The 21,019-nt window shown below is 47.9% G+C and overlaps 1 protein-coding gene across 3 annotated transcripts in view; it reads right to left on the reverse strand.

Moving 5' to 3' along the window:
- The window catches only part of LOC126946002 (glycine receptor subunit alpha-4), a 26,446-nt gene extending 10,997 nt beyond the window's left edge, over window positions 1-15,449 (reverse strand). The window contains exons 1-8 of one of the 3 annotated variants that reach the window (XM_050775966.1): window positions 14,871-15,449; window positions 13,277-13,408; window positions 11,632-11,762; window positions 11,296-11,363; window positions 10,835-11,058; window positions 10,629-10,711; window positions 8,933-9,073; window positions 5,521-5,735 (exon numbers count right to left, since the gene is read on the reverse strand). In XM_050775966.1, coding sequence (XP_050631923.1) covers window positions 5,521-5,735; window positions 8,933-9,073; window positions 10,629-10,711; window positions 10,835-11,058; window positions 11,296-11,363; window positions 11,632-11,710 — 810 coding nt within the window. In that variant the 5' untranslated portion in view covers window positions 11,711-11,762; window positions 13,277-13,408; window positions 14,871-15,449. The remainder of the gene's footprint in view (window positions 1-5,520; window positions 5,736-8,932; window positions 9,074-10,628; window positions 10,712-10,834; window positions 11,059-11,295; window positions 11,364-11,631; window positions 11,763-13,276; window positions 13,409-14,870) is intronic. The other 2 variants (XM_050775965.1, XM_050775967.1) reach the window with 2 other exon arrangements.
- Window positions 15,450-21,019: the final 5,570 nt, after the last annotated feature.

A 21,019-nucleotide genomic window follows, 5' to 3' on the forward strand; every position in this document is an offset into this window, starting at 1 on the left:
CTCTACCTCTACAAGTTTTTCCTTCCTACAATTCTTTCCCTTTCTTTCTTTATTCTTCTTGAACTTTTGCTTCTGCTTTTTATTATTGTCTTCATTCTGAGCTTCTTTTGATTCTTTTCTTTCAATAAACAGTAATGAGCATGAACACTGCATTTGTCTTCCCTCTGTTATCTCCTAGGGTCCTCACAGCCTCAGTGGTAATTGGTCAGGCAGCGTTCACAATACCGATGTGAGACACATGAGGACACTTAAGGCCCAGAGCAGATGGGTCTTAGCCAAGATTACCCAGTGAGAAGGTGGCACTAGGACCTGGATGTTCTGGGCTTTCAATTCAGTGGCATTGCCATTTACTTAGGCTGCGGTCTCACTGACAGACTGGGAGTTCCTTCCTCCACCCCTGTTCTTCCCTTGACAGACTAGAAGTTCCTTCCTCCACCCCTGTTCTTCCCCTGGTCTTGTGGTTTTCCTTGTTGCTCTTTTGGAAAGGCTTTGCTGATGAATTTGGCTCAGTAGTGAGCTGGGGCCTCATCTCTCACCCTGGAGAGAACAGGGCAGGGATACTGAGGGAACACCACCCACCCCTTTAAGGATGCTTTGCTAGTTGCAAGATGTGGTTGGCATCCACCTATCCAGTCCCTTGTACTCTCCCCTCACTACTTTCCTTGGCAGCCTCCAAATACTTTTGTCTCCCACTTTCTGGCCTCTTCCAGGCATTGCAGATGGGTGGGGCCAGGAGTGAGGGACAGAGCTCAGGTTTAGATCTTTTCATCTCCTCAACCAAATTACCTGCTACATAGCTTTCAGCTGCTGAGCTCACCACATAGGACACCCCAGCAAGAACAGAATTTCGGACAAGCCACTTCTTTAATCAGCCGCTGCTATGATGGGAAGTGAGAGTGCTGCAGATCCCAGGTAAGGAGCAAGTTTCACTGTATAAATAAATCCTCTACCTCAGTGATTCTTAACTGGGGACAACTCTGCCCCCCGCCAGGGACATCTGGTAATATTTGGAGACATTTTTGGTGGCACAATTTTGCAAGAGGTGGTGGCTACTGGCATCTAATGGGTACAGGCCAGGGATTCTGCTAAACATTCTACAGTACACAGCACCCTGCCTGGCCTTCAACACACAGACATGCACACACAGAGACACACATACAGGCACATACAGACACACACAGACACACATACAGACACAGACACACACACATGCACGCACACAACAAAGAATTATCTGGCCCCAAATGGCAAGAGTGCTAAGGGTGAAAAACCCTGCTCTAACTCTTTTAGGGCAATGTCACTGAGATGGTGGCAGTGGGTTACTAGACACCCCTGATGAAGCATCCCTTGGTGTCTCCATTTTGCCACTTTGCCACTTACTAAGAGGGCATCCTATTTCATTCACCATCCCTCAGTCTGACAGTGCCCCCAAGGATATCAAATACCTGCAAGATCAATAATGAGGTAATTACTCATCATTATAAAAGGATGGCCATGAAGGTCCTTAGAACATCAAAGGAAAAGACACTTTAAGCACTAGGAAGAAAGTCCTGTTAATGATAAGTGTGTCAATAATACATCTCGAAAATCTTGGCTGGACGTGGTGGCTCATGCCTGTAATCCCAGCACTTTGGGAGTCTGAGAGGCAGATCACTTGAGCCCAGTGGTTTGAGATCAGCCTGGCCAACACAGCCAAAACCCATCTCTACTAAAAACACAAAAAATTTGCTGGGTGTGGTGGTGCATGCCTGTAATCCAAGCTGCTAGGGAGGCTGAGGTGGGAGAATTGCTTGAACCCGGGAGGCAGAGGTTGCAATGAACTGAGATCGTGCCACTGCACTCCAGCCTGGGCAACAGAGTGAGACTCTGTCTAAAAAACAAAAACAAAAACAAACAAAAACTCAGGAATCTGTCCACTCACTATCCTGGCACATCTGAAGGGTTGCAAGTTTTCTGAATGGTCTCCTTGCATCTACTCTTGCCACCTCCAATCTGTTCTCCAAACAGCAGCCAGAGTTGTTTTCAAAATGTAAATCTGATTATATCACTCCCCTTCATGATCCTTCAGTGGTTCTCCATTACCCTTATAATACAGTCTATGCTCCCCTTATCATGATATCTAGCCTTTGCCTACCTGTTCATTTCATCACACCCCTTGTAATCTGCTGTGGTAAACTATTTCTGTAGTTTCCCAAAGAGCCAATCTCCTCTATCCTTTTTCTCATTTACCTGGATAAATTTTACTTATCCTTCAGCTTTCACTTTAGATACCACATCCCCTGGGAAGCCTTCCCTAATCATCCCAGTCTGTGTTGGTTGCCCTGCTATATGTGCTCAGGTTACCTACAACTTCTTAGCATCCATCACATACCTGGCCATTCCCTCAACTAGACTGTGAGCTCTTCGATGGCACAGACTGTTTCTATCTCAATCACTGTTCTGCTTCCAATGCCTAGCTGAGTTTCTGGCCTATAGTAAATATGTTTTTGAATGAATGAACAGATAGACGGTTTAGCAACATGTGATGTGCATATCTGCTGGTTTCTGCTTGCTGTCTACCCTCTTTACCACTACCTGCCCCAATAGCTGTAGGCCATTGAGATGATAGGGTCTAGACAGAAGTGGCTCCTTCCCTGCTGCAACTTTAGGTCTAATCTCCTAGCCTCTGGAAGAAACTTCCATTTAGTCCTTCCATCCTGCTTTGAGTTCCCTGCAGTTGAGGGGATCAAAGGCTCAGCAAAGAGATGGTAATCAGTGCCTTTGGTGGCACCATAAAGGCAAAGTAACAGTTGTTTCCTGGGAACATGAGGAATGGTCACCCCAACTGAGTTCCCTTACAAAGTAAGCCTCTGCCACTCTCATTCTGGACACTAGAGTTGTATTAGGGGGTGTGAGATTGGTGTGGCTTTTGGAAGCCCCTAGACTGACCTCATGCGGCCCCCACCAAACTTAATGTTACACAAACTCAAGAGTGAGCAGGTAGTCCCTGGCTTACTGAGTCCCTTGCTCTGAGGGGCTGGATAATGAGGCTATTTAGTTCAGGGTGCAGGCTTGGATATTTTGCTTACTGGCCAATGAGGCCATAAAGAAGTCATTAAAATTTGACAAGAAGGTACCAAATGCTGCAAACAACCCTCCAACAAAGACTGTTTTTTCCAAATAAGGAAACTAAGTGATTCCTGGGAGCAGATGGATCATGTTCACTCACAGGAGGGAACCAGAAAAGGAAGTTCTCTTGGCAAGAATAAGGCATAAATTTCAGTACCTCCCTGCTTTAGAGATGAATCACCTTGTGTGGCAGAGGTAATAAACTAGGGCAGGGTTCTTAGGTCTGAACTACTTTTCTGCTTCTGGTCTCCTTACAAGACCATTATCAAAACACGACCATCACAGCCTGGTCTGACCGTGTAGCCCTTGCCTAACTCCAGCCTGCCTCTCAGAGCCTTGTCAATATCCCTGTCCATCTAGGAAACACATTTACAGAAAATGATCTCTAACAGCGTTTCCTGGGACATGTGATTCTGATCTGAGTTTCATCACCACTTATCCCTATAGGGCTTTGGACCACCTCAAAGGGTTTCTGACAACTCAAAAATAATTAGGGACGATACCAGCTGCTTTAGCCCCAGATTCATCACTCAGTTTTTTCAACCCTGACACCTGATAATTATAACAATAGTTAACATTTATTGAGCGATTATTATGTGCCAAACACTGTCCTGTGTGTTAATATATTGTATTTTGCAATAACCCTATGGAACTGGTAATATTCTTTTTTTTCTCTCTCTCTCTCTCTCTCTCGAGACAGAGTCTTGCTCTGTTGCCCAGGCTGGAGTGCAGTGGTGCATCGGCTCAGTGCAACCTCCGCCTCCCAGGTTCAAGCGATTTTTCTGCCTCAGCCTCACAAGTAGCTGGGATTATAAGCACACGCCACCACACCCAGCAAAATTTTTTTTTTGTATTCTTAGTAGAGATGGAGTTTCACCATGTTGGCCAGGCTGGTCTCGCACTCTTGTCCATGTGATCCGCCTGCCTCGGCCTCTCAAAGTGCTGGGATCACAGGCGTGAGCCACCCCACCCAGCCGGAACTGGTAATATTCTTATTCCCATGTTACAGGCAAGATGATTGAGAGGTTAAGGAATTTACCTAAGGTAAATTATTAGTAGATGATGAGCTTGGGAGACAAACCCAAATCTGCTGATCCCAATCTCCTATTCCTAATCACTACCCTACTCCCAGCCATGTAGCACATTCATAAATTCACCATGGATGTGTGAAATTACCTGCTGTGTAAGCCCCCAGTAAAAAGTCTTCTTAGGAACAAGCACTGAGAGATGGGAGATCATAGGGCCTGGTTCCCAACAAATCAGTGCAAGAGGGAATATATTCATTGTAAGATCCACAAGGAACTGTGTTGCTTTTGCTTCCTGTTATTTCTTTTCTTTTTTTTTTTTTTTTTTTTTGAGACAGAGTCTCGCTGTGTCGCCCAGGCTGGAGTGCAGTGGCCGGATCTCAGCTCACTGCAAGCTCCGCCTCCCGGGTTTAGGCCATTCTCCTGCCTCAGCCTCCCGAGTAGCTGGGACTACAGACGCCTGCCACCTTGCCTGGCTAGTTTTTTGTATTTTTTAGTAGAGACGGGGTTTCACCGTGTTAGCCAGGATGGTCTCGATCTCCTGACCTTGTGATCCGCCCGTCTCGGCCTCCCAAAGTGCTGGGATTACAGGCTTGAGCCACCGCGCCCGGCACTTCCTGTTATTTCTACATGACAAAGTTCAGTGGCTGGTACATAGTACATGCTCAATAAATATTTATTGAATGAATAAATGGCATTGCTCCCTGATTTGTTCAGAGCTTTGCTGACTGTAAGGACTTTGAGGTGACCTCTAAATTCCCTACATGAAGACATGAGACAGGGAGAATCTGTGCCCAGTCCCATCAGCACAAATCTTCCTGCGTAATCAAAACATCACCGGGCCCAGACAACTGGAGTCCACTGACTTTAATTGCTATTTTCTACCTCTATTTTCTCATCCCAAAAGAATGGATACTGTCTCTAGAGCGCTTTGTGATAGTTTCTAATTTCTGATACAGTAAGACGACAGAAATTGGTTCAAAACTCTGATATTCTTTTGGTTGTTTCTTACAAGGCATGATCTTAAGAAGGTTATTTTACCACTCTGGGCTGTATTCTCCTCATCTGTATCATGAGGGAGTAGGACTTTCTACTTGCTGAGGATCTTTTGACCTTGGACACGCTAATATTTCCTGAAGAGAGTCAAAGTAAGGCACTGTCTCTCCTCATTCCCTAGGCAGATAGCATCCCTAACCCCAGCCTCCACATTGTCAACAATGTTATCAGCAGTATATTACAGGGAGAGAGAGAATGCAGGACACCAGCTCTTGCCCAGTGGGTCTTCTCAACCTTAAATCCAAGGTAAATGGTGAGCAGGAGGGCACATTGGGATGAATGGGAAATGGGGTGCTCTATGGCAAGCAAGTTCCCTTGCATGTCTCTTCACCTTAGGCAAAGAGGCCCGGGAGCCAGAGCTCTGGGTGGTCATGGTGAGCACGGTGGTGATGCCCAGGCCCACACGGGCAGGGGCAGCATCCATGTTGATCCAGAAGGAGACCCAGGACAGGATGACGATGAGTAGGCTGGGGATGTACATCTGAATCAGATAGTAGCCCATCTGCCGCTCCAGGTGAAACTTTACCTCGATGCAGGTGAATTTCCCTGCAAGGACAGAGGTGAGGAGTCAGGCCCCAGGTCCCCAGTCTGTAGCTGAGCCTAAGGGGATTAGGACAGGAAGAGGGCAGCCCTCTGCTGACCAGCCTCTGGGCACCTCAGCTGGGCCAATGAATGAGCCTTTCATAATGGCCCCAGGCAGCGCCAGATGTATATACTAAGGAAGCTCTCAGAACGACCATCAAAGACTTGGCCTTTCGCTCCCAGCACTTTCATTTCCAGCAGAAGGCCTTTCACAAGACGGCACAGCAAGAGGATAAGGAGCAGGAGGGCTCCAGAGTCAGACTGCCTGGGTTTGAATCCTGAACCTTCCACTGTGTAGTTGTGCTTTGAGCTTCAGTTTCCTTGACTGTAAAACAGAGTAGTGATACCAACTCCATCACTGGGCTATTGGAAAAATTAAACAAGATAATGTATTTGAGGTGTTTGACACATAGGTAGCTGTTACTATTATCATTATTAACAAAGCAATTGGCTTAGACTCCACTTAGATCTCAGCAGCCATGCTTGTGCTTGCTAGTGCCCCAGAAGCTCTCTAGCAAAAACAATTCACTGGGATAAACACTGCTTGTGTCTTAAGCAAGTGAGAAGAGCCAGATAGCAAACATCTGAAAACCGCCCAACAGAGACCAGCTCCAGACTGCGGGGAGCGGGTTCCCATAGAGCATCAGGCCTTCTATTCCACCAGCAAAAAGTGCATTGGCCCAGGCACACCAACCAATGCTCCACCTCCTTTGGCAACCTTCACTTTACTCTGCTTTCCAGGGCCCTAGGGCTGAGAAAATACTAGCTCAGAGCTTCTCTTGGAAGCAGAGGCTCAGGATAATCCAAGTGAAAAGGAGAAGGTGCATATATTGTTATTTTATTCTGGCCTAGGTCTAGTCTTATCAGGCCTACTTGATTCTTCAAAGCCAGTGATTTCGTCAATGACTGATTATGGTTTTGACACATTGTATGATGCTGTGACCTCTTAATGTTCCCTGAATCCACCTCACTTCATCCCACCCCGGGATTCTTGTCATGACATGCCTTTATTAGGTACCCATATTTTCTTTTTTTTTTTTTTTTTTTTTTGAGACGGAGTCTAGCTCTGTCTCCCAGGCTGGAGTGCAGTGGCCGGATCTCAGCTCACTGCAAGCTCCGCCTCCCGGGTTTAGGCCATTCTCCTGCCTCAGCCTCCCGAGTAGCTGGGACTACAGGCGCCCGCCACCTCGCCCGGCTAGTTTTTTGTATTTTTTTAGTAGAGACGGGGTTTCACCGTGTTAGCCAGGATGGTCTCGATCTCCCGACCTCGTGATCCGCCCGTCTCGGCCTCGGTCCCAAAGTGCTGGGATTACAGGCTTGAGCCACCGCGCCCGGCCCCTAGGTACCCATATTTTCTTTCCCTTCTTTCCTTCTTCTTTTTTTTTTTTTTTCTTTGCAGTAGCAGTTTTGTTTTTAATTCCAAAATTAAAGCTTGTTTAGTATAGAAAAAATGAGAAGTAGAGAAGGGATAATAATATTCATAAGCTTATATTTATCAAACCCCTACTAAAGACCTGACTTCATATACTTTATCTCATTTAATCCTATAGCAACTCTTTGGGGCAAGTAAAATTATTATCTCTCATATTACAGATAGGAATATGGAGGCATGAAGAGATTAAGTTATGTTTCTCAAGGGCACTCGACTAGTAAATGATGGAGCCAGAATCCAAACTCAGCTCTATCTGCCTCCAAACTTCTTGCTTTTGTCTGTTGTATCACATTACTTTAGAGACATTTAGTGCTATTTCCACCCAAAGTTTTTAAATGCATGCTTTTGGTTTATTTCTTTTACCATAATATAATCATTCTGTGTTTATACCTCTGAATCTTACCTTTTTTCACTTGTACTTTCACACATTGATATAAGCACCTTGTTAACCATCCCTTTTAACGTCTGCATACTAATCCACTAAGCAGACACACTATGTAATTTACTTAACCTCTGCCCTATTGGTGGATATTTAAAACAGTTCCAAGTTTTTGCTAATATAAACAGTCACCCAGGAGCCCCCTTGGGGTCAAAGGCCAATGCAGTATTTTGGAATATTTCCATATAATACATTTCAAGGAGTAGGATTCCTGGATAAATAAGTAGAAAAACAATTTTAGCTTCTAAAGTTTCTCAAAGCATGTTCGCTGGACCACCTGCATCAGAATCCTCAAGATGCTGTTAAAATGCAGATTTCTGGGCATCACTCCAAGAATAGGTAACCATAATCAGAATCTCTGAGAGGTAGAGCCCAGGAGCCAGCATTTTAATATATTTAATATATTCCCCAGGGGAATATAATGAACACCAAAGTTTGAAAACCACTGATCTATATACAGATTGCCAACCTTTTTACTCCAAAAAGTTTGTATCAATTTTCATTCCCCCTTGTATTTTCTAAATTCAATGGCCTTTTCCTCTTCCCACTCCCCACATCCCCACATACATGCACACCCATATTCATGGGGCAGTACCCAAAACATATCAGCCCACCATGGAAGGGACGCGGGATCTCCCCTCTTCAGGCTGCTGCCTCTATTTCAGGGTCAGAGCTCCGTGCAGACAAATTGTCAGGGAAAATGTGGAGCCATCAACTCTTAGAGAAGCTGCAGGGGGGCAGATGCTCAGGCTGGGAAAGCAGCCCTTCTCCACTTCTTAGCTGATATTTCACACCTGGGAAGTTCCTGAGAGCTGGCAGTGGTGGCACAGTGGGAGGTGTGGACTGTAAGCTGGCCACTGCCCTCAGGCCTGTTCCCTCTGGGTTCAGCATAGTCACTCCCTATTACCAGATATGGATTCCCTGCTTCCCCACAAAGTTGACCCCAGGAAAAGTGGGAAACTTTCCACCCACTGTCGTTTGCTCTGCAGCATGCGACAGGAACAAGAACATGGACTTTGGAGTTAGAAGGCTTGGATTTAAATTCTAAATCTGCCATTTGCTAGCTATATGACTTGGACACTTGATTTAACTAACTTCTTAGAACCTCAGTTTTCCCTTTCTGAAAAATGGTATTTATAATTGCTATCACAAATAGATAAGTTATATGAAGCACCTGGCCCCATATCTGACATAAATTGAACCTTTGATAGAGGCCAGCTGACTTGTCCCCTTGCCTCACATCTGAAGGTTCTCCTGTGGCTCACAGCCAATAAAGATCCTGGTTTTTACCTGTGTTGTAGTGCTTGGTACAATAGCCTAGATCCTTCTCATCCCGCAAGATAAACTGGGGCAGAGTCAGCCCCTCAGCCACTTGGACAGCAGGAGCATCTTCCAGCCACTCAAACACGAGGTCATTCATGGTGTAGCCAACTGAAAGTGACAGAGATGGCAGAGGGCTGCAGAGTGTGGGTGTTGGGTGGGGGTAGGGGTAGGATCAGAACAGGCAGGAGAGAACAGGTGAGGAGTAAGGTCTGGGGTTTAGGAGCTTCATGCTTATCATGGAAGGGGAAACTTTTCCGGAGAGGACACTTGGTCAGTTGTCTCACGGGCCCATCCTGAGTGGGCAGGTAAATCAGGAAGACTATAGACTCCTACCCTGTTTTCAAGCTTGAGAAAAGCCCAAAGAGAAATTATTTTGGCAGACCTAGAAAGCAGGTCAAGAGGGTTGGAAAGATGTCAAGGAACCCAGCTAGGAGCCTCCTGCCATATCTCAAGCCCAGGGGAGTAAGCATGTGTACCGAACACATGTCTTAAGCTGAGCTAGCCTCAGAGCCAGAGCTTCTGTAACATCACCTCAGGGAGGAGACAGCTATTTATATCCTGCCAGTCATGCATGGGACAATGTGCATACCATAGATCCTAGCCAGGGCCTTGAGTTGGGACAAATTTAAAGCTAATATCTGAACATGCCAAGTTATTCACACATACACAGCAGTTCATGAGGGCTCATGCCACGTATATGATCATATTTGCACATGTCAGGTAGAGATGGGAGCAGAAACACCAAGGCTCACAGACATCCAGTGTTGGGCCTTGACCCAGAGTAGCTCTGTGACTTTGGATAAGTCACTTCCCCTTCTGTAAAACGGGAATTATAGTAGCTGCTCTACCCACTTTTCAGAGTTGCCATGAAGGGATATTGAGAGCCCAGGTGTGAAAGTGGTTTAAGAACTCTAAAGAGCTGACCACACAAGACACATTCTACTCATTACAGTTATTTTATACTGGAAGCAGCCTTATAAGCCTTCTTCTGGGAACATCTAGTGGATGGCTCCAGATCTAACAGTCTCCCCCGACCCAGGAGATGAGGAGGGAGTGGAAATAAGTGATGTCCCAGCCTTGTCATCCTTGGTTCCTCTGCACTTTGGGCAGCCCCTCCAGGCTGGCACCCCTGCCACAGAGGAGCCCTTGGCTGACCTCTTCATTCTAGGCACTGTCCTGTGCCTAGAACTGTCATCTCCTACCTCTCTACAAAGGTATCTGTGTTTGTGGGGAACCAGGGCTCCACGAGTGCCCCCACCCTGCCCACTTTGGCATTTTTATAGGCATCTTCAATGCCTTAACTCAAGGGAAGTAAAGGTGGAACTACTTCAGGCACTGTGAGAGGGGACATACTTTTGGGCAGAGAAGATGCCGCTCAAATCGCCCCCCAAAACAGCACAAACGCATTTGTGCGTAAGGCTGATGCCTTCCTGTTCCCCAGCCCCATGGAACAGCCAGATCAGCAAATAGTGTGGGGATGAAAAACACACTGTTCTAGGGGTTAGGGAGCCCTGGTTTCTAGTCTCATCTGTGCCAAGAATTGGCTGGGTGTGCTTGAGTAAGTTCTTCCCAACTCTGGGTAGCCCTTTTCGTCTGTGATGTCATGAGGTCGGGTTAACTCACTGTTATTCCAGGTCCTCTGTGACTCTATAGAGACACTTACAACTCTCCAGCTGCATCGTGCAGGTCTGGATGTCCATGGGGAAGTTCTTGAGGTCCATTGGGCAGGACAAAATGAGGGTCAACCTAGTGGGGACAGTAAGAAAGAAATGACTTTGGCTTACTGGGGCCCATCACAGCACAAGGGAACCCTCCTCCCACTCCTCGGTCTTCATCTAAATTCTTCTCCTGGCCATCCACCCGGTGCACCTGATGCTGTAGAGCACATTCCCATTCTTAAAGATGCGCAGTAACTTGTTGTCCGTGGTCACCTCATGGAAGTTGGCCCCTTTCTCATTGGCAAAGAACAGGTCTGGCTTCCAGATAGAGTCCAGCATGGAGGGATCGAGGTCCAGAGAGTCGTCAGGATATTCTCGGTAGGACAGGCGTGGGTCATTCCACTGTTGCCTCAAGAAGACATTTACCCGGTAGTCCTGGGAGGGTGCAGATATGGGCCCATCAGAAACATTGCCATTCCCAGGGGCCCAGCAAGCCTGTATGGGCAGGAGGGCCATGAGGAGGAGTGTTGGAAGCATATCTCGGCCAGTAGGCATTTTTCACTGGAGAAGGAGCCTTCCTTGGGCTGATATGGCAAAAGATGCCAGCTTGCTATCTGGTGGGCTCCTCCCACTCACACTAGGCTGGAAGTGGGGGGTGGGGAGATCCCTTACCATGGTGGTCTCAGTGACGGAGCCGAAACTGTTGATGAAGATGTTGCAGGTCACGTTCACGGGTGGGCCTGAGGGTAACAAAGCATAGGCCATTGGCAGGGCATTCCAGAACTCCCTCCCTGAGCTTCAGGGCAGGGCACTGCTGGGAGAAATCAGTGCCAGCTACACACGCCCATGGGCAATGGGGTGGGGAGGCTTCTTCTGAGCTGTTAGAACTAGCCCTAGCCCAGGACCTCCAGCCTCCTTTCCTTAGGGGAGGCAATAGGGGCTGGCTGGGTAGTGTGCTGCCAAAGGTGGTGGGGAGGGAGGAGTTTTTATAGGATGAAGATTTCTTACCTTTAAAATTGGGTCGAATCCTGGCATCATACCCAGATGTTCTCCCCATAAGTTTGTCTAGGAAATCAGAGGGGGACATGGACTGGGACTCCTTGGTTCCAGATTTGACTTCCTCTTTTGCCAAGGCCACCCTGGACAGGAGAGGTAAAAAAGTCTGAGGCCAGTTATGTGCTGCATTTATCACAGACTCTCCGTTTCCATACCCCTCAGGCAGGAGGACAGAAGATGATGGGTCTCTGGGTGCCATTTGCAAAACGAGAACAAAAACAGCCATAAATCAACACGGCAGCCTACCTGTTAGTACTAGAAAAGTGTTTTCACAGACAGTAGATCTTCTTACCCTCCCAATTCTCAGTGAGATGGGGGTGAGGACTGTCATTCCCATTTTACAGATGAGAAAACTGAGGCTTCAAAAGGAGGAATGACTTGTTCAAAGTCTCAGAGCTAGTGACAGGGTCAGGACTCATACCCTAGGCTGAGGCCTCATCCAGTGTTCTCTTTCTGAAGGTACTTGGAAAACACTCAATGAGTGATGTCTTGCAGGAAATGATGTGGCTACTACAAAGTTTTGCCTGTCTAGCCTAGTCAAGGATGGGAAGGGCTCAAGGACAACTTTTATTTTTGAGAGTTGGCTTCAGTTGCTTGGGCTTTATGCTGGGCTGCTCAGGAAGTAGGACCTAGCATCTGAAGAGGGAGTTTTGGCTTCTGGCGTGTGCTCCAGCAGGAAGCTATGTTTGAGCTACGTTTTAGTTAAGGGCCATGCCACTGCAGGCAGGGGAACTAGTCTTGGTAACTATGGTGGGGAAGCAGGACTCTAGGGATGGGGAAAAGCCTCCCGGTAGGGTAGACATGCTGAGGTCAACTCCCATATCTTCCCTGCTAACAGCTTGATTTTGAGGAAGGAGCCAGTGTGCTTTGGCATAGCTTAGAAGCCAGTCCCCTTTTCCCCTAACAGGTTTCCCTCTAACAGCAGCAAAGCCCCTTCCATATGCCTACTTACCAACTTGCCAGTTAACAGATAAACTAGGGATTAGGAGCTCAGCAAAACCTTGGGGACAGGAGCAGTGCTCAGGGCCGAGCTCAGCTGGACTCCAGGCTGGGCCAGGCACCTCCTGCTCCCTCCTGCCTGCTGTCATTGCTCTATAGCCGACTCCACCACTGTCACTGCTGCTGCCACACTGTGGGACCGAGCAGCGGCGTAACTGCTGTCCTGCTGGGGACTAGTCTTTTTTGAGCCAGTGGGCTCCTCTTTCCCAGTAGATCCACGTACCATCCAGTGACCGATAGAATAATAAAAATAGCTAAGGCACCATGCTAAATGCTTTACACACTCTATCTAGTTTAGTTCTCACATTAGTCCTCTCGACTAAGTATTATGATCACCCCCATTATATAAATGAGAAGACTGAGGATCAGCAAGGTGAGGTGAATGCTTCACGATCATGCAGCTAGTGAGTGGTAAAGCCAGGATTCAAATCCAGAGCTCTTGACTTCAAAACTAGCTCTATCTATCACAATTACTATGGTGCAGGCAGCCCAGGGTGGGCTGCCAAGGAGCCAAAGTAGGGGAAGGTCAGTGGCAGCCCCACCCTGACCTTCTAGAGTCCTGCCTCCTTGAATCTTCTAAGCAAGAGGAAGCCCTTACCCTGGGGACAGAGGCAGGCTCTGAAAATCCGAGGAGGCTGGTGGTGGTGCTGGAGCAAGCAGAAGTCTGTGACTTCACCACAGGATGTCCACACTAGCCAGGTGCTGCTGCTGCTGGCCACCTGCCACCTGCCTGCTGGGAGGCCACATGGTCCTGCACATGGAGAAACTGGACCCTCCCCACTGTCCTCAGCCCCACTCTCAGGTCACCTCTCCTGCTAATCCTAGACCTAGTATCCTGGGACAGGCTATGGGCTTAGCAGTCTTGGGCCCCAGCCCAACAACTGTTGCAGTTCCCTCTTCTGGAGCTAACTTGTCTGAGGACCTAAGAGCAGTCACAGTGTGCAGCCACTCCCTCCTGTCTTTCATTCCCGGAAAGTCCTAAACACCTGCAGGACCTAGGAGGATCCAGAGCTGACAATTTTTCTCATACAAGGTTCCGGGGCAGCACAGGGAGAGAACTCTAACTCTGGTGCTAGGTAGCTGAGCAACCTTGGGCAGGTCACTCCCCATCTCTACGCCTTAGTTTCCATATGTACAATGAAGGACTTGGACTCCAGACTCTCTAAGGGCCTGTTTTGCTCTAACTGCCTCTGCTTTCCAAGTCCCAGTGGGAACGCTGTTACTGGAGCTTGGGCTTTGAGGCAGCCTCCCCTCCTGGAGGACCTGCAAGGCCCAGTGTGGTGCCCCCTTCTGCCTGCATCCTCCTGTCAACTCCAGCTGTGCTGCCATTCCACTTTGAGCTGCTTTTCACTCTTTAGAAGTGTATTGCCCTGCTCTGCATCCCTGCCTGCCTGCCAGCCAATGTGTCTGCAAACAGTGGAGCAGGAGGCTTCGCAGAGGCAAGCAGCCCTGAGACGTTTCTTGGATTAAGAGGAGGAGGAGTATGCTGTAGTGGCACTGACCCCCTCCACCTTTGGAGGCACTCCTCTTATGACCAGGTCAGCCCAGGCTACAGCCATCTTTCCTGTTCAACTCACCCTGCCAACCTAGGCTGGCTCCTGGTCTAATGAGAAAGGGGCAGTTGGTGGGGGAACATTTACAGGGAGCCCAAAGGATGTCTTTCCTGCAAGCCCAGGAAGTGACTGCTACCTTTTCCCCCTCAAGGAATAGGGAGCAACCAAGTGAGCACAAGCAGGGTGACTGCAGAAGCCCAAAGAATGTCTAGCCCAGCTCCATCCTGATGTGGTCTTGGGCCAAACCCCTGCTACTTGAAGCCTCTTGGGCTGGCAGTTGACAGATGTTTCTGTCATTTTTAGCGATCTCAGCAGTGTGTGGCCCAGATGATAGGGAAACAGGGTTAGGCGGCTGGACAGACACCCTCCATTCTGGGGCTTAGTTGCCTAACCCCTACCCAGGCCTAGGAAACCTCCACCTGTGCAGAAACATTCCCAGCATGACCGGGGCCTTGACATCTCCAATAAGAAGCTCTTGGGGTCCTAACGGTGGGGGGGGGGGAGGGCGTGTCCTCCCCTGAAGCCCTCCAGACTGTGGGCTTTGTGCAAACTTAGAGGAAAGTGTGCCAGATGCCCAGGTTGCCCATTCCCCTTGGCTAGTGTTTGCATGCACCTCCTTCTCACCCCCACTCAGCTCACCTGAGGAGGACCTGCCCTGGCAGGGTCCAGAGGAGAAGGAAGGAGAGGGTTGCAGGAACAAGAGTTGTCATTCCGCGGGGATCCTGAAGCCCTTTCTCAGCCTGGCTGCCAACGTGAGAGGGGATATCCCTGCAGGAACGCCAAAAGTACAGAGCCTTTCTCCAACTTGGGCTGCTCGCAAAGAGCCTGCTCTCTCTCCTCTTCTGCCTCTTCTCCTCTGGCCCGTCTTTACCTGCCAGGGGCCAGAACTGTTCCCCTGGAAATGATCCTGACACAGATAACCCTACTGGCTTCTGCTTGGGCTTGCCTTGGGCTCCGGAGGGCCTTAGCCTGCCAGCCGGGAGCTGGAAAAGACTCTCTCTGGGCAGCAATCACTCTCTAAACCCTGAAGAGTCTTGGTGGGGAGGGAGGAGGGAGACCGGTAGGAAGATGTTTTCCTGCCTCCCACCTCCCCCAGATGCACCCTCCGAAAGCAGCAATTTAAAGGCACAGTCGGCAGCAGCTGGAGTGGGGTTCAGAGCCTGCCTGTGTGCCGGGGAGGAGCTTGGGCTGCCGTGGCTGCTTGGGGAGGGCCGGAGGTGTTCTGTCCAACCTCTAACTCCCCAGCTGCAGGAGGACATGTAAGCGGCCCTGCTCCCCCCGCCCCCCACCTCCCACCCCCGACCAGCTTTCCTTTCATCCTGGAGCCAAGCTGGAGCCCAACAGTAAAGTCCTAATGATTTTTACCAGGGGGAAAAAGACCTGAGAGGGTTTAGGCAGCGCCACCAGGTATTCTCAAGCTGACAGCTTCAGGTTAGAGAGAAAGTGAAGAGGCTGAGGGTAGGGACAGCTTTCCCCCAACTCTCTGGACAGAGGCACAGAGGATGCATGATACAGAGGAACTTGGGAACCCTCCTCAGGTGCAGTCTGTCTGTCTGTTCGTCTGTCTACCTGCCCCCATCCCACTTCACCCTTGTAGTTGTGCAGCCATTCCCCTGCCTGCTTTCCTCCCTCAGGTCGTCTCTCGGGGTCCTCTATAGCTCTCAGAATTCCTCCTCCCAGACTCTCCTTCCCCAGCCTGGCTCATGGGAAGGGACAGAGATGCAGAGCAGGGCTGGGACACATTAGGCTTTGCAGGCTTCAGAGGAATCGCAGCTGGTCAAGAGCAGTGACCTAGCGGCCCTCAGCCCTGGATGGAGGACAGAGGCAGAGGGGTGGGCTGGCCTCCTCCCTTGCCTCCTGCACATTTGCTTACAGCAACCAGGTGCTTTGGAAGCTCCATTTTCTCCTGCCTGATCCTTCCTCAAAAGTTCCAGTGTGTTATCTAAACACCTCTGAGACTTCTCCCCTCCCCCATTTCCTCTCGCTCTATCTTCTTTTTTTCACTCTACTCCTCTCTTCCTCCCCTTCTCCCTGAAGTTTTCCTTCATGGACCCTCTGTCCATCTCCATCTCCAATCTTCCTTGCTGTTTCTTCTCTGCGTCTCACTTTCTGTGTCTGTCTCCCTTTCTTCTTTCTTCCTCACTTTCTCTCCATCCCCAGTTTTCTCTTTCCACCTCCCCTGTATCTTCACTCTCTCACACTCTCCTCCAAAACAACAACAGTGAGAAGCCAAAGGTTTTCATTTCTCCCTCAGGGAGAGCTGACTCTCCCGCCAGCTCTGGGGAGTTCTGATTGCATGCTGTGGGGAGGGGTCTGTGCCACCTTCCGAGGGTCAATCCCGCAGCTGACTGCGGCCTCCTCAACCTTGCCAGAGAAGGTTTGAGGGGATTGGAAGCTCCTCCACATGGCCTATTGGCTATATGGAAGGATTAATAATGAGGCAGGCATGGGTGGAACCTGTGCAGTAGCTCCCTTTTGGCTGTGTTATTATTAAGGAAGAGAAAATTTCAAATCATAAATGAAAGGGTAAGAAGAGAATTTTAAATACACACTGAAATATTGACAGGGGAGCTGAGATTTTGGAGTTCGGACTGAGAACATTACAAGTCTCAAATAATGCCTATATGGTCAGTAAATGTAAAATATCCTAAAACGTCTTTAGCTGCCTTTTCACCTGCTCACCCCCTCTCCTTGTTTCCTTTAAGCATCATGATCCCCACTCCACGGGCAGGAACTGAGCCTTACAGAACGTCCCAGGGCAGAGCTCCTTGCTGGGGCGGGGAGGGGGTGGCTCTTGTCTCCTCTGTGCAACTCACTTCCTCTGGCAAACTCATCATGTCACTTCTCCTCCTTCAACAGTTCCCCATTGCTCTCAGGCTGCAGCCCAAGGTTGGTCACTCTGCTTGTCCCACTGATGCATCTAGAGTTGCCTGTTCTGTCTTTCCAGCTTCCTGCTGTTTTTGTATGTTGTTCCCTTTATCCAAAGTACTTTTCCCTCCACTCTTACCCTTCTGGACTGAGTCTTGTTGTCATTTTGTCAAGGAAGACTTCCGGAGCTGCCCCCATGTCCCTTGGGTCTAGGATAGGAGACTCTCCAATGTGTTCCCACAGGACGCTCACCTTCGCAGCATTCTGTCACACTGTCACATTACCAGATTACTTGCCTGTCTCCCCTACTATCTCGAGCTCCCTGAAGAGCAGAGACACATCATCCACCAAATCCCCAGCACACTATAGGCAATAAGTGAACATTTGTTAAAAGATGCATCCTGGGCAGGAATATTTCCTCAAGCTCAGTGCCTCTGCATCTCTCTCTGTCAAACAAGAAGTTTGACACACAGAGAGAGGCCAGCATGAGGTAATGGTAATAAGGAAAAATGAGAAAGCAGTTTTTATTCCCTTGTCCCTTAGGTCTGCGGCCTTACACTCCGTCATCTGGAATTCTTAGCCAATGGAAGGCATAGGCCCCTGGGGACCTGTCCATTGTCTTGGGTCCCACCTCCTGTGTGCCAGATTGGATCTCTGAGTGCTGAGATCATAGCAGGGTCAGCTTCATGGGAGGAAAGATCCCTTCTTGTGAGAGGCTGTAGCTATGATCAAATGTCTGGCTGACATGATGAAGAGATACAGCTTTCCTAGGGTGCTGGAAGCAGGCTCCTGGGGTATAGAAGGGAGAAAGGGAGGTAAAGAACTGGATAAGCTGCACTAGGCCTTCACAAGCAGCAGGAGAGGTGTGAATTGGAAGAGTTCCCTGTAACAACAGAAAGCGACACTCTCCAAAGATGAACTCAGCATTTTCTGCTGTGGGAAGGGTACAAAGTTGTGTTGAGCCTCGCCCCACAACCTTTGTCTTTTCTCATCACTAAACTATGGAGCATATGCATCGTCATGTCCCAAAATGTATCGCACCCTTTTCCTGTTTTGCACCTGGCTGCCATACTCACCCAAGAACTGGCTCTCTTGCAGTGCTGAAGTTGTGTAGAAGCTACAATAGGCAAAATGTTTTTCCGAATGAAAGATATTATTTTGTCATGAAAAAACTACCAAGCTGCTGAAAATGGATTAAACACATTTTCGCAAGTGTTTCATTCCAGAAAAGAATCTGTCACATTTCAGCCCTATGCAGGGAAAATTGCAACTGTGCCCTGCTGACAAGCAGGCTCCCTGAAATCTCAGTCTGAGGAGCAGCAGGTCTGCATTGGGATGGGTATTGTTTGGTAAATTCAGTGACTTCTAGGGCTACATTTTGGGGGGCAAAGTTGGAGAACCATTTGGCATACCTTTCTGGATTCGACTCCAATTACCCAGATGGTATGGCCCCCGGATTGCCTATCTCACTTATTGAAGTAGAGAGTGAGCTGAGGGGTACTTTGAAAGGCAGTCTGTGTTCCCCAATCTGAGAAAATTCTCAGAGCTTTAGCTACCCTTCAGAAGCACTAGGGTAAGAAGTTGGAGGGGGGTTGAAAAAAAGACAGATGCCTTTTTAAAAATCTGCTGACAATGACCGTGGTGTTTCAGTTGGATCTCTAAGGAGCAAGGCTGCATCTTTTTGCTGTGTGTGAATTTTTCTTTTCAGGGTTATTTTCAACTACCAAGGATATGACAATTTACTTGAAAGCGGAGGCTCAACTTCTGGTGCTGAGGAGCACTGGCATAAGAGGCAGGAAGCTCTTTCACCCTTGGGAGTTAAGGGGATGGTGCCTAGTGTGTGGGGGCAGTAGTGGTGGTGGAGGTTTCACAGTCCTAGACTCAGGTGGAGTAAGGAAGAACAAAACTGCAAATATGATAGACACATTCAGTGCTCTCTTGACTTTTGGACAGGGACTGGTTCAAGTCTGATGCTTCGAAGACTTGGCTTCATCCTTTTGTTTAATAGAATATTTCAGGTGTGAGTTTTGCAAACAAAACGTGAAGCATGTGAACTTGGGGGAGGCCAGTGGAGAGGTTAACCAAATTCCTCTCAGTCTCCAAAGACAAACCAGATATCAGCACCAGGATGGCACCAGTGAACAATGGCCCTGCCTCTGTTGCTGGGCTCTCTGTTAAGAATCCAGGGAACAACAGAATGGTGAAGTTCCAGCTAGGGAAGGTGTAGTGACTAGCATCCAGATATGCATCGTTTCTCTCCTTCTGGATGAACCTTCAGAATCGTTACTCATCACATCAGCCACCTGAGAGCAATTCACTAGCTGTGCAGAAGAGTTTCATTAAGGTTTCCACAGAGTTTGCATTGACTTTCCTTGTCTCTTGGCTCTCGTAACTCTGCAACTTTCTTGTTCGGGGATGATAAGACCATGTCACGCCTCTCCTCAAAGGTAAATTGGTTTTTGCTTGTGATCATGCTCATGAATATCTTATTTTACTCATTTGGGGATTGTGATAATGCATGCTATGTAAGGCATGAAGCCCTTACATAACATAAAAGCAACAAAACTTGGAAAAATGAATACTTACAGTGTGGAATGGATCACACTCCCACTAATTCATGCATGCATTCAACAAATATTTATTGAGTGCAAATCATATGCCAGATGCCAGATATTCTAGGCTCTGGAGATACAACAGTGGAAAAGCAGATGGAGTCCATGCCCCCATGTAGCTTACATTCTAGTGGGTCACTAATGTAATTCCTTCCCAAAGAAGGCTTCTGCCTGAGTCATCAGCAATGCCCCAGGGCCTGAGTGCCTCTCACAGCCTATGAGTAGGGCATTTATTATATGGCCTAGAAAATAGACTATTTTTTTCAGCAGGCAGTAATGAGCTTCATTTTTGTCTATCCCAGAATATTTCTGCTAGTCACATCACACAGGTCACCACCTGCTAGACACCCTTTCAAGAAGCTTATCCTTCAATAATCCAACCCTACAGAACACACATGCCCAAGAACCCTGAAAAGATAATCTTATGATTATCTCTGATGATGCATATATATTTGCCTGCAACTGTTAATAAGCACCTTCCTCACTAGAAGAGTTAGGCGGGATTAACAGCATCCTTAGCTGTGGTGTTTCTCTGAGTGGTTTCCAATTATTTAGGATCTTTCCTTCCTTCCTTCTTCCCCCTTCAATCTTTTCACTTTATCTTTCCTTCAGTCTATCTTTCTGTCTGTTCTCCTGTCTTTTCTTCTGTTTTTCCTTTTTGGTTTTATCATGAATAAATTCAATGTTTGTTGTAATAGGACACTGGACATTAAAGTAAAGAACGGTTTGGTTGATGACTACATAGAATTGTGCAGAAATATGAATTTGCATTACTAACACCAATCATATAGTTATAGTTGGCAAATGTTATACGCCAAAATTATAAATTTAACATTACAAATGATGTACTAGCCTAAACTTGCACTTCTGTAGTGTTCATTATCTGAGTATACACATACGTGCATGCACACACACACACACATACACAGAACTCTCCTTGGTAATCTGAAGATGATACCCCTGTTGCTAACAATTATGATCCAAGAGTGTGTGGCCAAAGAAATTGGAGTGTGATGACTAGTCCTTTTTATCCTGAGTGCAGGTAGATCTTGTCTTTGTTTTGTGGCTGAGAACTCTACATTTACTGTGCTAATGAAGTGCTTCTAGCCAGTCACTTGCCCAGAATAATTGGAATCCCTAGGTAAGATGCCAAATTAAGTCACTTCTCTTTGTATAAGGTAAGGGAGGTATTCATTTTGCAGAGTTATGTTGCATATGGCCCCAAATCACAGATTCTAATCAATGACAGGCACTCCTAAAGAGTCACTTCAGATGCTAATCAGACAGTAGGCAACTCCAAACCTCACA

This window comes from Macaca thibetana, chromosome X, assembly GCF_024542745.1.
Source record: "Macaca thibetana thibetana isolate TM-01 chromosome X, ASM2454274v1, whole genome shotgun sequence".
Taxonomy (NCBI): domain Eukaryota; kingdom Metazoa; phylum Chordata; class Mammalia; order Primates; family Cercopithecidae; genus Macaca; species Macaca thibetana.